Here is a 19842-nt window from a genome sequence, read left to right as displayed (position 1 = left end):
CTTTTTCTGGAACACATAGCACTCTCATTAAATCTCCATTTCAAGGAACTTTTTAAATAACTGAATATATTTTTAGTTACCTTAGTTGAATTCTTTACCTCAGGATACTAATTATGCTTATGTGAGAAAGTCTTAAGTCAGCGTGCTCTCCCCCCTCTCATTTTATTGTGGTAATATCTCATCTTTTAGTTCTTATGTCATTGAATATTTGTTCTTTTTCTTTTTTAAGCTGTTGTGAGGTTTGTTTCTCTTTATTTTGTTATATTAATATTATAGGCTTAGGTTTTTTTTAAGTGCTTTTTTGGGGGAGTGGGGAGATGAATGAGTGCAGCCTAAACTAAAATTTTAAAAACATATTTATAAATCATTTGGAGGGGAAGGTATACTGAGAAGTTTCTAACTTTAAGTTTATACTAAGGCCTTTTGAATTATGCTGAGCTATTGCTGACCCTGGAAAATCTTGTGAGGGTAGGAATATACAAAACAAGTGAGGTAAGTTTACATGGGTATTTGTACTTAATACCTTGAATTTAAGGCATCATTTGTGCTATCTTTATTTTGTCATTGTTGACATATATTGTCCAATGAATAAACAAGATTAATACTGAAGTATATGTCTAAAGCGCAATTAAAATACAGATTTATGGAAATATCAAATGAGCAGAGTATAGAAAAGCAAGTGTGTGCCTATAAAAACAAATGTTTTTTGGGCATCTTAAATTCTTAGTTTTAGGAAACAGTAATTTTTTTACTGTATTTGAAGCAAAATTAATGTCTTTAAAAATAAAGTTACTTTCATTAGTGTATGTATAATCTGACACTATGAAGCGCTAGAATCTTGTGTTTTTTAATACATTTTTCCCCCCTTTACAGTGTTCACAGTAATGTTTCACCTCAGAGTAATGGCTCTCAACAGGTAAGACTTCTTAATATTAAGTGTTTAAAACACTAAAACACTCTAGTTAATTATAACAAAATGTGTTATTAATTGAATTTTCATAATGGTGTAACTTTGGGGCGGTTTATACATTTTCTTTTTCTTACCTGTAAAGTGGCTCAGTAATGTGAAACTCTGTTATTTTATTCTCTAAGATGTTGTAATAGAACAGGTACTCTATAAAGCATTTTCTGTTCCTGTAAATCCTGTAAAATGAATAAAATACTAATATTCAGTTTATTAGCTCTTTCTAAGGTGATACCTATATAACATTCATGCATTTGTTTACATTATATTTGTTCACTATGTAGATAGTATTCCATTTTAATGTTCTTTTTACTGGTGAAGAGATATTTTATCTAGGCCAAATGGATGATTTTTATAATTTGTGTCCACAGGCTTGGGGTGTGAGATCTCCTGTGCTTGTGACTCCTTCCGTTCCCTCTGGTCCTGTGCTGGTGGAGATAGAGAATCTTCCAAGGAGTCCTGGAACAGACCAGCATGATAGGAAATGGTTTGTTAACTCCTTACACCCAGCTGAAATATTGCTTGCTTAATGATAGTCTAAATTCCCAGCCATAATCATAGAGTACTTTAAATATGATTGAAAGCAAATTATTCATATTTGTGAGATGAAAAGAAGCATATTGTTAAGCAGTTAACTTGGGGTTGGGGAAAATAAAGAATCTCTGGAGTGCAGTTGTCTAAATGAAGAATATTAACTCTCCTTATTTTGGTTAGCATGATCTGGGAGTGGTGGAGGATTCTCTGTTTAAATTAAAGACTTCAATGTTAATAGAACCTTTTCCCAGCTCCATAAGGAATATGTTTGTTACATGTTATTCCACACAACATGATGGTACTGCTTTGGGTGTGTTTTCTTCATTAAAGACTGAATATAATGCCATAAGGGAAACATGATAATAGTCCAATAAAACAAAGCATGAAATACTCCGTTTTGGAGGATGGAGAGATAATTTGATGGCAGGGAAGATATTTCATTTGTTTAGATTTCAGATTTTTTTTTTTTTATTAATAGTATATACAAATATGGATACTTTGTGGCCATTTGGGTTAATCAGTGGGGTTCATTCTTTCCCAAATGTATGTGCCTTTGGTGGGGGGGGGCTCCTTAGGGATTATTCGATTGAGCAGTCATGTTGGTTGTATCATCTGTTCAAGTTTTGTGTCAATTTATGAAATTAACTTTAATAATTCATAGGATTTTTCTCTTTCTCTTGCTCTTAGTTTGTTTACTACATGAAATCTAATGAGTTTCTGTGGTGATCTCAAGGTTTTGGTCAGCTTTCTGTACAACCAGTTCTTCCTTCATGGTGGTGGGTCAACAGTGGTTGGTGATCATTTTCAGTCTTTGCTATATAATTGTATTTCACTGTTACTTTGGCTTAACTAACTGCAAAGTGCTTTGCTCTTGATGGTTGGGTATGTTTTTGTCAGTTCCAAATAACTTGATTAGTTTCTAAGATTGAGGGGATTTCTCTCCCCCACCCCCATGTTGTCCTTTTTTATCCCTTTCGACTTCAGAGTGTGGTGGGGGTACTTCGTGTGTATGTGTGTGTGTAGTCACACACTTAAAAGTCTGAAGAGTGAGGCTCCTAAATGTCAAATTTTAGTCTTTATTTTTTTAAGCCATTCAAAAGGATTTCTTCAGCTTCTTACTGAAAACACAGCTCCAGTAAGCAGCTGTTTTATCTCCTTGATGTTACCGCAAAGTCCATTGGCAAGAAAACATAATACTGAGACTTCAGCTATAAAAGAATTTCTTTAATACATGCTTACCTTTTATATTAATATGGAATGCGTCTGTTTTGTTTGCATTCTGTATTATGACACTAAATCTTTGTTGAGTTTTCCAACTTTTATGGACACATAATCACATCTGTTTGAGTTGATTTGTTAGGCACCACTCAGTTCCCTTAGTGCAGCCTTTAGAAAGAGATAATATTGAATCTGAGAGTATTGACTTCCAAGAAAAATGAAAAATTTGGAGCTGTGTGTCCTTTCTTTATGTAATTGTGCTGAGACCTCCTTTGCAGAAATGGAGTAAAATGGTGATCCTTAGACCCTAATGAGCCTCAGTGTATGTCAGCAGTGGCATGGAACTGAATACAGAACCGGCTGGCATGACTTGGAGCTGATGGATTCCTTTGCCTTAATTCAAAATGCATTCTGCATTTCATTCTTTGTTTCTGCATGCTTTGATTCTTACTTTTAAATGAATATAAAAGAGTCCTCCTTTAGAAAGTGATACGTTAATAAAATTGGGACATGCTCCCTAGGTTTGAACAATTGGGCAGAATAATGGACTATTCTATTCCTGGCCGATAATTTAACCAGTTTAATCTAAACCTACTCCTAATTCAGTTCTTTAGGTTTTTCTTCCTAGTGTCTTCTAAATGGCACCATTATTTCAGTGAGTAATTTAGTGTATCAGTAACTTAGAATTATCCACAAAGTATCACCTTTGGGGGAACAATTCATTTTAAATTCTTAAACCATTTATAAAAACAACAAAAACAAAACTGAACAATATTTGCAAAATCTTGCATAAATAGAGGAGAATATAAACCTTATTTAATTTCCTAAATTTTTAGAGCTCCTTACCTATAGTGAGGGTCATGAGTTTTATGGGTTAGATTTGATGAACAAATTTTATTTTAATTGAAGGAAAGATGATTTTATTGTAACAAAGGCTTCAACTTTGTTCTGAGAAATCCTTTTAGTTAATTCTTTTCAGTTTTCCTAAGGACAAATGGTGAAGATTTATGTTTTGTGTGAGTTATTAAAATACTGTATTTAAATATCCTTAGACATCTTTTGTAATTAGGGTGATTTTTTTTCTGTGTAGTTATCTTAAATATGTTCTGCCCCTTTGCCATGTCACAAAACCTTGATTTTTCTGAAAGTTGGCAAATATTTTCTTTCTACTGGAGGACTTTCATCATTTCTAGCCAGGAACTGCTTGTATGCATGTTTTACTCATCGTTCTAGGCCTATTCTATAGCACTGTGTGAATGGTACCTAATATACTTACTAAACTGTTTCTGTGAGGGAACTTAAAATTCTCATTACATTATCTGTACCTGTTGAATTTCATTCTGAGGGCCTGTAACTTTGATAATAGACAGAACAGAATGCTCATTCTGGGTTTTGTTTCCTGGGTTTCAATTTTGTGAAATCACTTAATTTGGGGAATAACATTCACAATTGCCCTTTTCTATGTGTATCTTTGTCCTTACATAGAATTGTCCCGTCCGATATTTGAATTAAGATTATAAATGCTTTTCTTCTTATTAGAACCTCAAACAACATTTCTGCCTTGATTTTGGTAGCAACATCAGGTACAGATACAGAGTGTCTTGTTCTCTGTGAAGTTTCCTCTTTATTTAAATTCACTTAACTGACTCTGATTATTATACATATTTCCATATTGACATTTTCCACTACAAGCACCTCTGTGGATTTGTTATTCCTCGATGTGACTGCATGGGTAGGTGTTGGTAATTACTCATAGTGGGGTGCATGCTGGTCACAGCGCCTTTCTCCTTTGTTACCTCTTACGCCTCCATTCACTCCTCTTCCTAGTGACTAACTGTGCTCCCCTCCCACTCCCAACCATCCAGGCTCTCTGCTGCCAGTGACTGCTGTCAACGTGGTGGAAACCAGTGGGACACAAGAGCCTTGTCCCCACCCCAGCCTGCACATAGAAACTACACTGACTTTGTCCATGAGCACAATGTGAAGAATGCAGGCGTCCATCACGATGTTCATTTTCCTGGCCACGCAGCCATGACTGATATATGAGTGTTACATCTCATAGGCATTGGGACTCTGGCATGCAAGTGATGGTATACAAGTTAATGGTGTACATTCTCTAGTGTTCATAGAGGATTGGTCACATCAGGAGAATTTGGGAGAAGTTATTTTATACTGAGTCACTGGTCGTATAATGTAGTTTGTAATTGAATTCTTCTATGAAAGGGAAAAGGATCTGAAGAAGCTATATGCCATCAATGATAATAACAAATGTTTTTATGTTGAGAGGGTATGTATAGCATTGTAAATTTGGAAAGGTTTTCCTTGATTTTAACTTACCACTCATGTCTCAGGAGAAGGTTTGTATTTCAGAATAAGCTGCCCATTTTCACCCCACCGCATGCTATCCAAATGAGGTTAAAAGAATCAGTCACACTAAACCACACTCAGAAGGAAGCATGTCCAGGCACGAGGTGTCAGTCTTTAGTGATATTTTTAGTTAAAACTTCTCTTAATAACACTATTTTTAATACTTCTAAAGTGACCTATGCCTTAATTTCTGTTAAGTGCCTAAGATTCTATGATTTTAACTAATACAATTTTTAATTAAAATCTTTTGTTTTTTAATAAACACAAATGTTTTAATTTACCAAAAGGTCTAGAAGTCACATTAATTATGTGATTCATGTAGAGAGATAAATCCGAATGGTTACTTTTGCATGGTTAACTTGGTTAACCAATGGTTAACTGAATAGTTTTCATTGCTGCTGAATGGTTGCACAAAATGAAAAATGTATTTACATTTGTTCGTTCACTTTTCTCTCTTTTTCATCTCATGCATCTGATAGCTTTCCAAGCTTTGCAACAGCTTCATAATCTGGCCTTGTACAACCTTTAAAATAAACTTCTGAAGCCAAAACTATATCACTTTAAAATGGATTGGATATATTACTTTTTTTGGTCCTTTATGAACTTCAAAATATAATTATCCAAGCTCTTTGGTTCAATTTATAGAGGCAGATTAGCTGGAAAATGTACATTTCTAATGTCATGGGAACTGATGTAAGGGAAGCAATTATTTTGTCTTTTTACATTTTTTTAAAACTTTAACAGAATTTCCAAACTTTTAAACTATGTCTATAGTAATTTGAAAATATTTTATAGTCTGAGAGTTTATAACACTTTAAGATAATGAAGCTTCATTATAAACAACTTAACTTGTTTACCATCCTGCTCACCTCAAAGGTCAGTCTTATCCCTCTCTGATAAACAAAGGTAAAGGCTTCAGAGGGCTTTATTATTGGACTCTTGGTTGCAAATAAAATAAAACTTGTCAATAGAAGACATAAGTAAGCAGAACTAAATCATATTTAGGGAATGAAATTTATAAGCAGCTTTCAATTTGTGAGTCTATCACAATTACAGATAAGGCGTGGATACTCAAAGTATTCTTTAGTGAATTTTTAAAATGTGAATAAATGCGTATCTTAAATAGCCCAGCTCCCTACCTCTGTAAGTCTGTCATCATTTAGTGAACTTAAAAATGGCCACTAATTTATGTGCATCATTGTTGTCTTAGACTTTACATAGCTCACATAATTGTCAAGTATTGTTGATGGTGATTTATTTCTTAAAGAAATTTGAGTCATAACATTTTAAATAGAAGCGCTGGTTTGTGCTATTACTGGATGTGAATATGGTTAAGAAACTACCATTTCTATAATAGAGACCAAAGAGGCATAATAGTAACAAGCTTTACTGGTCTTTTAGAAAGTCCCGAAGTTTGACTTCTCTCACTTTAAAATTAATCCTGAAATCTGAAGGTCAGCCTCATATGTATTTTAACAGAATCTTAACTTTGAGAAATACAGAAGGATTATAATTGAAGAGTAAGATCTTCAGTGTATATTGAAAGTGGTCATTTCTATACTTACAATTTGAGTTAGTTAATACTGTTACATTTAAAAATGTATTGAAAAATCACATCATGGTTTTTCTTTCTTCGAAACTTTGTTGTATATTAAATAGTTCATCTGTAAATTCCTGATGAGAGAAACTGGGTTGGAGGAGTGATGGGGGAAGAGGAGGCAGCAGAGAGGGTGAGGGAAGTAAATGGCTAAGACTGGATGGCAGTAAAATCAAATTGTCTATTTTATAGAAGTTCCCATATGCTCCAGGATTTCCTATCAAATATGTGAATGCTTGTTCTTGCTGTTGATGTTTTCAAGATAGATATATGTTTCCAGAGCTATGAGGAATTTACAGATAGCTCAACCCAAATTAAATAGTCATCAACCTATTTATACTATGCATTTAATCGTGCTTAAAAGGTGAGTGATCGTACATCCTAGATTAGGGAGCTAATACCTGCCAGAGGCACCTTTGTCACTATCCTTTTGATCAGAGGGAGCCATCACCACAGAACTTCAAGATCATGTGATTCAACTTCCGTGCCTTGGCTAATTTTATTGACCATAATTAATTTTCACGTCTTCAATTAGGTTGGTTATATTTCAACCTAATGGTTTATAGAGATGGAAACTTACAGAAACACAGCTAAGCTAGTGACCTTCACACTTTTACACATGAAAATAAATGAGTTTTTGTTGTCATTATTTCTTTTGATAGTAAAAACTCTTCAGAGGTGTTTATCTCTGTGTATGGTCTAACCTTTCTGATCTTGATAGGGTAACCATAGACACACTTTAAAATGAATTTATAGAGAAAAACTTTATTTGTCCTACAATGTATATAATATGACTATATTTTAAAAAGCAGCTAATATACAAACATTCAAATATTGTAATATCACCAGTATAATTGAAATCATCTTTTTTGGGGGGAGGGGACTTTTTAATTTATTTAAAATACTGATCCAGAAAGTGTTCTTTATAACACTTGGGTAAATCTCTACTGTTAAAATTGTCCATGACATAAAAGGTGTCATGTAAACATGTCAAAGTATAAAACTGAAGTGTGTCTTAAAATGAAGGATAGAAAGGGAGCTTGTTTCACAATTAGCTGAGCTTTAATTATGGTAGTTTCTCTTATTTACTAGATTTTTGCATATTTACTTCTTTGGTACACTAGTCATTATTTTGATTAGTTACCTTGTTTGTCACTTTTCTATGTCCCAATGTCATGCATTTATTTCATCTTTTCATTTTGCCAAAACAGGAAAATAGATGAGGGTGGGGGGTAAGGAGTGGAGGAATTTGGTGTCTTTGGGTTTCAGGAGAAAGAAGAGGATTGTGAAGATGACTGGCTTCACAGACATGAGAAGAGTAATCCTCAACTTTGATCCCTTTACTTCCATATGTATTCACAGATGTAAACACAAAAAGTTGGGAGCTGAGTGTCCCATAGTAGTGCAGCATGCTTTGATGGTGGAAGCAGTAATCGTTTGAACCATGGTACTGTAACTACTTTGGTTGAGACACACTCTTCATTTCTAAACCATAGCTAATTGCTCTGAAAGGCCATTATTTTTTTGTTAGGCTTTGAATGTTGGGTTTGAAAATAGTACTGTCAAGTTGGCATTAATTTATTTTATACCCTTTCTATATAGGACTTGTCGTAATGGATTTGCAAAAATAAAATCATCTTGTACCAGTAACACTAATCTCTTTACCACCACATACTTCCTTCCTATATTTTAATATAAATTATACCACATCATCAGTTATTTCTTGCTTCTGGAATTATTGTGAATGCTTACATGTTACATGCTTTTGCATAAGAGATATAATTTGAAGGTACTCCTGAGGTGGAGGAACCTCTCTCTCTCTTTCTGTCTGCCTCTGACTCATGTATAGAATGTGATTTGTCATATCCTTTTTAGATATTCTAAATCATGTGAATTTAGGTATAGTGTTCTTCCTCAGCTCCCTTTTTTTGAAAAATATAAAAGTTTCTCATCCTGTATTCATATAAATTTACTTTAGTCACATGAAATCATTGTGAGAATTTTGTCTTGCTCAGTTGACATTAACCTTGGTGGTGTAGATAGTAGGACACGATGTGTGTCACTTTCAGTGGGCAAAGTGTTTATGTAACTTCATTTCTTCTATTCTTGACCGTTGCTGATATATAATACACTTTAGCTGCTTTGAGCTCTTTGGGCTGGTGGAGGGGATCATAATATTAGCCTTCTTAGAGAATTAGTGAAGAGAAAATTTCAAAAGAAATTCGTGAAAGGAAAAAATTTTTCTGTGACTTTTGAAGTTATTTTTGTTTTTATACTGAAGCAGGAAAACAAGTGTTTCTGTTCTCCCTGACGGAATTGTTCTCCCAAATTTTTTTATTAGAAATTACCTAAACCTCTGTGTTCCTAACAAGCTGTGGCCTTAATTCTAGGTGATGGTGCTTGAGTGAACTTTTTACATTTTGTTCCTGACAGCTGGCCAACTTTTGTTTATACTGGCATGGAGAAGAGATTATCTGACTCAGAGAACAACATTCTCCAAGGAGTGTGTCTGAAGACTCCCTTAGTGGTTTAATAAACCTGTACTTCCTCCTCTGAAAAGCAGGTTCAATAGCTGCAGATCTTATTTTTATTGTTGAAGACATTCTTGTTTGTTTTGTTATTAACTAATTTTAATAAAGAGGAAATGAGATATACCAGTGTATGGCTAGAATTTGTAAGAAGTTGCAGATTCCTTAATAAAGGTCTGGTCTACTGACTAATGACTGATTATTGTTAACATTAAATGAAAACTATTTTAAATTATTAGGGGTGGAGTAAAAGAAAAGAATGAAAGATAAGAGATGATAATAGGAAGACAATTTCTGGCCTGATTTATCTCATGGAAGTAGTTAGAGGAGCATCCAGAGAAATGAGGAAAACATCCCACGACGTAAGATGCCACTAGTATGTATACCATTATACAGATGAGTTTCTTAAAACAAAACTATGTTTGTAGCCCAGCCATTAGCTTCAGGGATTATTTAATTATAAGCTCTAGGAGTTTGGACATAAGACCTATGTTTCACAGTGTGCATTAACTCTTTCTAGGGACACCATCAGCAAAACCTTAGGAAGTCTTTAGAAAGACCTTGGTCTTTCTAGTAGAGGTACTCTAGAATATCCAGGTTATTACTTTGATTGGAACTTCACAAGTATATTGGAGCAATAGCAGTTAAAGGTGTTTGAGTAGGTTGGAAAGGCATTGAATATCAGTCTGAGGAGTTTGGATTTGGTAAGGCGGCTGGAACTGATCTTTGCAAGTTTTTAAGTAAAAAATTTTGAGTGTCTTGTACTGATAATCTCCTTTTCTGCTTCACCTCATTGTTTGTTGAATATCTACCAGAGTATCTCCTCACTTCCTTACACAAAATCACTTACAATTACTCCTTCGCATGTACCCTCACATTTCTTTACCTTTCCCCATTGTACATATCTGGTTAAATCCAACTCTACTGTGCAGGTAGGTGGTGAATGTGAAATGCCGTATTATTGAATGGTCTCACTTTAAATTTAGGCCTCTAAGCTCAGTGGGCATTCAGTGCTGTGACATTTCCTAATCCGTTCATTGCCCCACTATGCTGGCAGTAATTTCTCCTCTTTCAGACCTCCACCACACCTCCAAACTTGTCACTCTTTGCTCCTCGCTCTCAGCTAACGAATGATGTTGCTTCCTGTTTTATTGAGAAAATAAGCGACCGGAAGAGATCTCTACACACCTACCATCTTACTAATTCTCTCCATGTGGTTGTATATACTCTGCTTTCCCTGCTGTTGTACCAGGTGAACTATCCATGCTCTTGTTAAAGGCGCACCTCTCCACCTGTCTACTAGATCCTGACTCAGCTACTCAGACCATCATTTCAGCAGTTCTCCCTTCTTGTTCTATAGCAGCAGTTCTCCCTCTACTAGAATGTTTTCATCAGCACAGAAACAGCCTGTGATAACTCGTATCAGTACAGAATGCTCTCTAAATCCACCTCCTCCTGGCTATTCCCCCATGTGTTCTTTGTGCTACTGATAGCAAAACTTCTTGCCGTGAAAGAATTGTCTATTCTTCCTGCCTCTCTCTCCTCTCATTCTGTGTTGAACCCATTCTAATCAGACTTTGTTTCTGCTAAGCTACTAAGCTACTACATATGACTGTTTAGATTGCGCACTGCACAAGAGTGCCACATTCAAGACAGTGATCACATATTTACGATAACAGTTTTCCAGCAGATGGCACTGAATTTCTGGTTCTAATAAAATCAGTTATTATATACAATTTTGCAGGGGATGCATGTAAAGTGTCTTCAAGAGTGGCATCGCTTAAATCCATTCAGAGGCTCTGCATGGTCTAATAGTGTTATGCTAGCACTCCACCAAAATAGCTTTTGTTCACAAATGACCTCCAGATTTCTAATCCCAGTCAGTCTTCAGTCAAGTTATTAGCATTCAAAACAGTTGTTCACTTTCTTCTTCATGAATACTTTCTTCATTTAGCTTGGGGACACCATTCTCTTGTATTGTCTCTTACCTCACTAGCCATTTTTTTGGTCCCCTTTGTTAGTTTCTCTTTATGTTCCTAGCCCCTAAACTCTGTTTTCGGCTCTTTCTGCAGTAACTCATTTTCTTGGTAATATCACTTAGTGTTAGGATTTTAAATGTCATCTGTACACGAACCATTTTCCATTTGATGTCATCAGCCTTGACCTCTTTGTTTCCAGATTTACAGATCCAACTGCCTATGTGACATTTCCACTTAGATAGCTAACAGAGGCATTTTCGTTTTTAAAGACTTTATTTTAAAACACTTTTGGGCTCATAGAACAGTTGCAAAGGTAGTGCAGAGAGCTCTCCCACCTCCCTCATTAGCTTCCCGAAATGTTAACATCCCACATAACCGTGGTGCAATGGGATTATTATCAAAACTAAGACATTGACATTGGTGCAGTACCACTAACTAACTAGACCGTGGGCCTTACTCAGATGTCACCGGTTTCCACAAATGTCCCAGGATCGACTGAAGGTCCTGTGTGGCTTTAGTCACCTTCCATCTGTGACATTCATTCGTTCCATTTCTTTGATGACCGTTTGAAGAGTACTGGTCAGTGCTTTGTAGGATGTCTCTCAAGTTGGGTGTATGTGATGCTTTCCTGTGATTAAATTGAGGCCATGGATTTTGGGGGGGAAATAACTAGAGTCATGCTATTGAGACATCTCAAATTTAATAATGCTCAGAGGTGAACTACTGATTCAATTTTTTAAAACTAGTAGTTTTTCTTAGCTCAGTAATTGGCACTTCTGTTTTTCCTGTTGGTAAGGTAGTGTGTCTCAGGCTCCACGCCAGACCTACTGAATCCGAAACTCGAGAGGTGAGGCCCAACAATCATTTCACCTGTGCCTGGGGATTCTGACGCCCACTAGTGTTTGAGAAGCACTGGCTTAGATCATAGCACCTAATAATCTCTTGGCTCCTCTGTCTCATCAGTCAGTAAGTTCTATCAGTAAATTCTGTTCTTTCTTTAAAATATATCCAGAATCTACCACTTGTCACCATTGCTGCTGTTCCCACCCTGTTTGAATTTACTATCATTCCTTTTACCTGGCTTCCCAGCCATTGCCCCTGCTCCTCCACTGTCTCGTATTCTGCTCAGCAGCCATGGTGATTGTAACAAGATCATGTTATTACTCTGCTCACATCTTCCAGGGGTCCTCATCTCATACACACTAAAACCCAGAATCCTCATCTTGACAAAAACATTTTTCCCATCCCTTACCTTCCAGTTTTGACTTGATTCAGTTTCCTCCAAAGACTTGCTCAAGTATACAACTGCGTTCCCTCTCAAGATCTTTGTTCTTTTTCTTCTGCCTGCATATTCCTGCCTCCAATCTCTTATGGCTCATTTTGACACCTTTAGGTTTCTTATCAGAGAAGCCTTTCCTGACCTCTCTAAAATAATCATGGGTCCCCCAATCTCCTTGGCATTCCCCATCCCTCTTACCCTGCCTTGCTTTTTATCACCTCACTTTATCTTACATATTATGTGTTTACTTGTCATCTCGGTATTCTTCAGTTGAATGTAAGCTTCATCAAAGGGGAGAGCATTTATTTTGTTTATCCCCAGAGCAGTGCCTGGCCCACCACTCCATAAATATTAGTTGATTGAATGAATGAATGCCAAGCACATCTTGGCACACTTGGTGATGCAGAAATAGTTAAAATGCTGTTTCTGGCTTCAGGAAATGTACCCTCAAATTGTGGAGATGGACAGCTTTACAAATAACTCATAAAAGTGCTAAATCCTTAGGCAAGCAAGGTTGTAGAAGAGGTTGAAGGCATCCTGACATTTGTATCAGATTTTTAAGGACTATATAGAATCAGAAGCATTATAGAGTAAGTTATAGCAAAAGAAAAATTGAAATTTGCCAAGTGAAATGAATAGTTGAATGATGGATGGGGTTTGAGTAATGAGTACAGAACGAATCCATGGAGAGGTATAGTAATAATGATAGCTGACATCTGAGTCCTGTGCGTGGCATTGTTCTGGAGGTAAAAGCATTTAATCATAGGAATCTGTAAGGTATTTAGGCCAGTGAAGAAAGTAAGGCACAATAAGGGTATGTAACTAGTCCAAAGCCACATTGCTCATACATGGTAAGTAAGGCAGCTTGGTCCTAGAGCCCAGACTGATACTACTGAACTGACTTCGTACAATGTAAAGCCTGGTGGGGCCTAGATTGTGGAGGGTAAATAGTAGTGTGGTGACAGCTGTGCTTTAGAAAGATGACTGGAGACAATGTGAAGAATGAATGGCAATTGGGAGAAGACTGGATAATTGAAATGTAAAATATGCTGCATCTATATTATGTAATAGCAAAGAATGAGGAAAATTCTACCTGTCCTGTTATTGGAGTGTATCAGTGATACACTGTTGAGTAATAGACTCCAGGGAAGTGTCTGCGGTTCATTCCCATTTTTGTAAAATCCGTCAAACCCTGTATATAGTGTTTGTAAATGCACAGAAAATGGACCTCTGTAGATAGGGAATTTTGGGAGAGGGCATAAGAGAGACTGCTTTTCTTAGCATGTACTACTTTAAATAAGTAAAAACAAAATGCCCCCAAATGTAGTGAGAAACAGTGAACTGCTTCAATTTATACAGGTGAGTATAATGAAAAGGAAGGAGATGGATGTTCCTTTGTACACTCTTGAATAATGGATGTGCACTAGGACATTGCCAGGAGGCACAGATGTGATGTCTAATCACCTTTGAAAACTTCTTTTGAGTGTACAGTTCATTGGTTTCTAGTATATTCACAAAGGTGTACAACCATCACCACTGTAATTCCAGAGCATTTTCATCCCCAAAATAAATCCCTTAGCCATTAGCTGTTACTTACTTTTTCTCCCCTTCTCCCAGGCCCTCACAATCTACTTTCTGTCTCTACAGATTTTCTCATTTTGGAAATTTCCTATAAATAGAATCTTACAATATGTGACCTTTTGTGTCTAACTTCCTTTATTTAGCATAGTGTTTTCAAGGTTCGTTCATGTTGTAGCATGTATCAATATTTGATTCCTTTTAATGGCTTAATATACTTCATTGGTTGAGTGACATTTGAGTTTTTACTTCTTGGCTATTGTGAATAATGCTACTATGAACGTAACGTGGTAGATAGGTTCTTGGAAACTGCGACTTTAAGCAAAACAGCATATAATGAAACCAATTTTACCATAAGTTCTTATAGCATATTTCTGGTCACAAAAACCTCACCAAACTTCTAAATAAAGACCCAAAGGACTTCTTCTATATTAAACACTGAAGTAAATGTGAGCTATGCACACACTTAAGAAAGATTAATAAAAACAAGTAAGATAATTCTTTTCCAACATGCTTATTCCAGTTCAGGGTCTTGGGTGGCCAGAGGCTGTCTAGGCAGCTCAAGGCAGGACCCACCCTGGACAGGACGCCTTTGCATCGCAGGGCGTGCTCACACACATCCACACACACTTACTGAGACTGGCACAAGTTAGACACGCCGGTTCACCCAACGTGCACAGCTTCAGGATGTGGGAGGAAACCGGAGTCCCTGGAGGAATCCCACACAGACAAGGGGAGAAGGTGCACACTCCACATAGACAGTGGTTCCGGCTGGCAGTTGATTTTCTCATCAACATCATAATGAAATGACATTCAGCAAAACGATGCTATTCAAGGGTCTGCTGTATGGTTTGTTTTTTATGAACATGTGTTTTCAATTCTTCTGGGTATATATACATGGGAGTGGAATTGCTGGGTCATGTAACAATGTTTAACATCTTCAGGACCTGCCAAATTGCTTTCCAAAGTGGCTGCACCATTTTGCTTCTCTACCAGCAATTTTATCTGTCTTTTTTATTTTAGCCATCCTAGTTGCGAGGGTGCTATCTCCTAGTTCGGAGTTGCATTTTCAGGTGGATAATGGTGTTATATTTTTAAGATGCTCATTGGCCATTTGCACATCTTTTGAGAAATGTCTGTTCACATCTTTTGCCCATTTTAAAAATTGGATACAATAATATTTTTATCTGTAGCATCTGAAATGGTCTCCTTTCTGTGTATGTGTGGTCTTTTTTTTTTTTTCCTGGAGGCTTGTTTATTTAGTCTTTTCAAAGAACCAACGTTTTACTTTAATTTTGTGGTGCATTGTGTATGTCCCTACCTATGTGAGGCAGATTGTATAGAATGAAAACAAAGCACAGTGACAGTTAAATAACTCTTCAGTTTGTGAACAGCTGTTGTACCAGGGTGATTAGTTATTTCTCTGTTTTAGAGATAAGTAAAAAGATAAATAGTACTTAAGTTTTGTAGTTTACATCTCTATAAGGTAGGATGCTCAGGGGTAGTTCTATACTTTTACCAAATTACACTTTCTAAATTCTCTTTTTGACTACTGCTTATTTGTAGATTGTGATCTCATATCTGTTTGCAAGTTGGGCAGTTAAATAATTATCTTTCTGGATGAAGGGGCAAAAAGAATGTTCCATTGAAATGACATACATATTTCCGTAGGAAAGAGAAGAGTGGGTGCAGTAAGTTTGTTTAAGGAGTTGAGTGCTCTGTGCTGGGTTCATTGGTGTTTTCGTTTTCTATCACTGTAACAAATTACCAGAAAATACAGAGATAAATTCTGAAGTGGTTTTTGCAGATAAGCTTCAGTCGAGAGAGGTATTTTATCTGATGTTACCTATGAAAGTTTCAGCAACAGCACACAAGAATGTGGCATAAGCGACCTTCAGATAAACCACAGCCTGTTCTTACTTGCAGGCGTGTGCTGGTGAGCAAGGAAAGAGTGTTCACACTTAGAGTCTCTATAACTGGAATGTATCAACCACAGTTTTAATGGAAGACAAGAAATAAATGAACCCTATTATTTTTTCCTTTGGGCTTTGTTTTGCGACAGTGGTTAGAAGAGAAAACCTTGCTGGTATCCTCCATAATAGATGTTCTTTTGTTGTTCGATTCTTTGTAAATTCCAGGGGAGCTTTACAGAGGCTCACCTCACTCCGCCATTTTTCCGGAACTCTCAATAGATGTTCTTTTAATACCTCTCCCCTTGTTTACATACTTCGTGCTGTTGTTCAGTCCAGTCCTACCCTCACTCCCCCCCCCCCATTTGTTTAGCTTGAAAATAAATACGTAGAGGGAATGAATGGAATAAATTGTTTTTGTGTGCCTTCTAACCTGATGATAGTGTTTTTACACTAAAAAAGTTGCTGCCTTCCTTTTTTTCTTTTTTTCCTCCCCAATACTTAGCATTTAAAATTGTACTATTTTGAACAGCTCCTAAATAAACATTTGAGATTTCATTAAGATTTTCATCATGCTTAAATGACAGACTCCATACTGGGTACATATCAAAATTAGTAACTCAGTAATTCAGCGACTAGTTGTTGAGTACCTACTATGTGTAGGCACTGTCCTACATTCTGGAAATACAAGTGACTACCGTGTTTCCCCGAAAATAAGACCTAACTGGAAAATAAGCCCTAGCATGATTTTTCAGGATGAGACGCCCTGAACATAAGCCCTAATGTGTCTTTTGGAGCAAAAATTAATATAAGACCCAGTCTTATTTTGGGGGGAAACATGGTAAGAGAAGTTGCTACTCTCATGACAGTGTAATGAAGAGACTCATAATACGCAAACATAAAGATGCCGTGGTTTCAAATAGTAATAGATGCTATGAAGAAAAGAAGGTGCTATCGCAGTGAGTGACTGCAGGGTAAGGGGTTGGCCTTTGAAGACATACTTCAGTTGAGAGATGAATGGCATAAGGAGTCAGCCATACAAAGGAGGAATATTTCAGGCAATTATAACAGGTAATACAGAGGCTTTTGAGTTGATTATGAGGTGTAGAAAGAAAACTTGGTGGATGGACTTAATTAAGGAAGAAGACGTTGGTGTGATAAGTGTTCTGAGGGCACTAGACAGGCTCAGCCGTGTAGGGCCTTGAATGGCACGGAACAGATTTTGGATTTTAGTCCCACTGCAGTGGGGAGCCTGTGGTTGGTTTTAAGTAAGGGAGGGATGTGTTCTGATACACTCCTTTAAAAGATGACTTTGCTGTATGGGAAATGTAAGGCAAGAGTGGGTTTGTTTCCCCTGACTGAGAGTAATTTGCAGAGATTGTGAACCTTTGCATCCAAATGCTTTAATAGGTATTTTTTATTTAAAGAACAATAACATTCCTTTACATGTCCACAAGGCAGTAATGACATACACTGTGGGAATCAAACATAATATACTACTGTTACCTAATACATACTGTCCATATTCAAATTTCTTGATTGTTCTAATACTGTCTTTTTAAAAATTTTAATATTTTTTTGTTTTTCAGTTACAGTTGACATACAATATTGTATTAGTTTCAGATGTACAACATGCTGAATAGACATTTATATGGCTTATGAAGCCATCGCCCCAATAAATCTAGCACCCGTCTGACACCATACGTAATTATTACAATATTATTGACTGTATTCTTTATGCTGTACCCTACATCCTCATGACTAGTTCATAACTATTAATTTGTACTTTTTAATCCCTTCACCTTTTTCACCCATTTCCCCAACTCCCTTCCTATCTGGCAACTATCAGAATGTTTTGTGAGACTTCCTGTTTTGTTCTTTAGATTCTACATACAAGTAAATCATATGGCATTTGTCTTTCCTCTGTCTGGCTTACTCTACTCAGTGTAATACCCTATAGGTCCATCCATTTTATTGCAGACATCAAGATTTCATTCTTTTATATGGCTGAGTAATAGTTCATTGTATGTATGTACCATCTCTTTATCCACTGATGGACACCCAGGCTGCCTTCATGTCTTGGCTGTTGTAAATAATGCTGCAATGAACATATGGATGCACATGTCCCTTCGAAGTGTTTTGGATTTCTTTGGATAAATACCCAGTAGTGGGATTACTGGGTCCTTTGTTTCTTGTTATAGCCTTTGTTATAAAGTCTGTTGTGTTTGGTGTAAGTATTGCTACCCCAGATTTTTTTATTTTTTATTTCCATTTTCGTGAAATACCTTTTTCCATCCCTTTACTTTCAGTCTCTGTGTCTTGTGTTCTGAAGTGAGTCCCTTGTAGGCAGCATATGTAAGGGTCTTCTCTTCTTATCCATTCAGCCACCCTGTCTTTTGATAGGAGCATTTAATCCATTTACATTTAAAGTAATTATTGATAGATAGGTACTTATTGCCATTTTATTCATATTTTTTTCTTTTATCTTAAGTCTCTCTAAGAGTTCTTGTAATACTGGTTTGGTGGCGAGGATCTCCTTTAGCTTTTTCTTGTCTGGAAAGGTCTTTGTCCTTTGATTCCAAATGGCAGCCTTGCTGGGTAGAGTAATCTTGGCTGTAGGTCCTTGCTTGTCATCACTTTGAATATTTCCTGCCAGTCCCTTCTGGCCTGCAAAGTTTCTGTTGAGAAATCAGCTCATATTCTTATGGAAGCTTCCTTGTAGGTAACTAACTTCCTTTCTCTTCCTGCTTTTAAGATTCTCTCTTTGTCTTTAACCTTTGGCATTCTAATTATGATGTATCTTGGCATGGTCTCGTTGGGTTCATCTTGTTTGAGACACTGTACTTCCTGGGCTTGTATGTCTATTTCCTTCACCAGGTTATGGAAGTTTTCCGTCATTATTTCTTCAAATAGGTTTTCAATTACTTGCTCTCTTCTACTTCTGGTACCTCTATGATGTGAATGTTGGTATCCTTGATGTTGTCCCAGAGGCCAGTTAAACTATCCTCATTTTGTCTCCCCATTTTGGCTTACTTCCTGTGTTTGTTTCTGTGTAGAGCTGTTCTGTCTTTGGTCTTAATAGAGTGGCCTTCTGTTGTAGGTGTCCTGCGGGGCCCACTGGCACAGTCTCCCTGGTCACAGGACCTAGGTGTTCCAGGTGTGGACCTTGTGTGGGTTGTGTGTGCCCTCCTGTTGTAGTTGAGCCTTGGTCCGTAGGACAGATTGACCCACAGGCTGATTGGTTGAGAGGACTGGCTGTGACTACTTTGGAGGAGCTGTTGTTCAGGGACCAACCCTACAGAGCAGGATTTGCTTTAGCCAGGCTCTGGTGCCTGCCCAGTCTTGCCTTTGGGTGTGTTGTCTGTATAGGTGGCCTGGTGGTGCTCTGGTGTGGTCTGAAGCTGGCCACTAAGCATGCCAGCTCCAGAGCCTCCTCAGAGGGGCCTTACTGAATGCCAAGTTTAGCAGCTGTGTGTACCCTGCCTGGGGTCATTAGATATGAGCCACAAAATGATCTGCAGATATTTTCCACCTGCACTGGGCTTGGAGGTGCCTGGGAGAGGCTAAGCTGTGAACTGAGACAGGCTGCCACTAGTGCCAGGTTTGGGGCTGCTCAGCAAGAGGTATGCATCATGCTGAGGCCAGATGCTGCTTGTTTGTGATTTGTGAACCTTTGAGAGATTTTAGGAAAGTCCACAGCATGAGCCAAGATAGACCATTTATATGGTAAACCCAGGGGAAGCATCTTGGGTAGGCCCACTAGGTTAGTTAGGTTGATGGAGACTCAGATATGGCAGCTGCCTGCATCTGCATGCTGGGATAGGGGAGAGCTCAACAAAGCAACTATGGCTTCTGCCAGCACGTCTATCTGGCCCTTACCCAGCAGCC

The 19842-nt window shown here is 37.2% G+C and overlaps 1 protein-coding gene across 9 annotated transcripts in view; it reads left to right on the top strand.

Annotated features, from left to right (window-relative positions):
• EPB41L5 (erythrocyte membrane protein band 4.1 like 5) overlaps window positions 1-19842 on the top strand; it is a 133382-nt gene that overhangs the window by 58288 nt on the left and 55252 nt on the right. For 5 of the 9 annotated variants that reach the window (XM_019715485.2, XM_074335200.1, XM_019715484.2 and 2 more), the window contains 2 exons: window positions 874-916; window positions 1336-1451. In XM_019715485.2, coding sequence (XP_019571044.2) covers window positions 874-916; window positions 1336-1451 — 159 coding nt within the window. Of the gene's footprint in view, window positions 1-873; window positions 917-1335; window positions 1452-4581; window positions 5637-19842 lie in introns of those variants that run through there. The other 4 variants (XM_074335211.1, XM_074335225.1, XM_074335218.1 and 1 more) reach the window with 2 other exon arrangements.

Source organism: Rhinolophus sinicus, linkage group LG01 (genome assembly GCF_036562045.2).
Source record: "Rhinolophus sinicus isolate RSC01 linkage group LG01, ASM3656204v1, whole genome shotgun sequence".
Taxonomy (NCBI): Eukaryota; Metazoa; Chordata; class Mammalia; order Chiroptera; family Rhinolophidae; genus Rhinolophus; species Rhinolophus sinicus.
The sequence above is the reverse complement of the archived record's forward strand: the minus strand, read 5'-3'. Positions and strand labels throughout refer to the sequence as shown.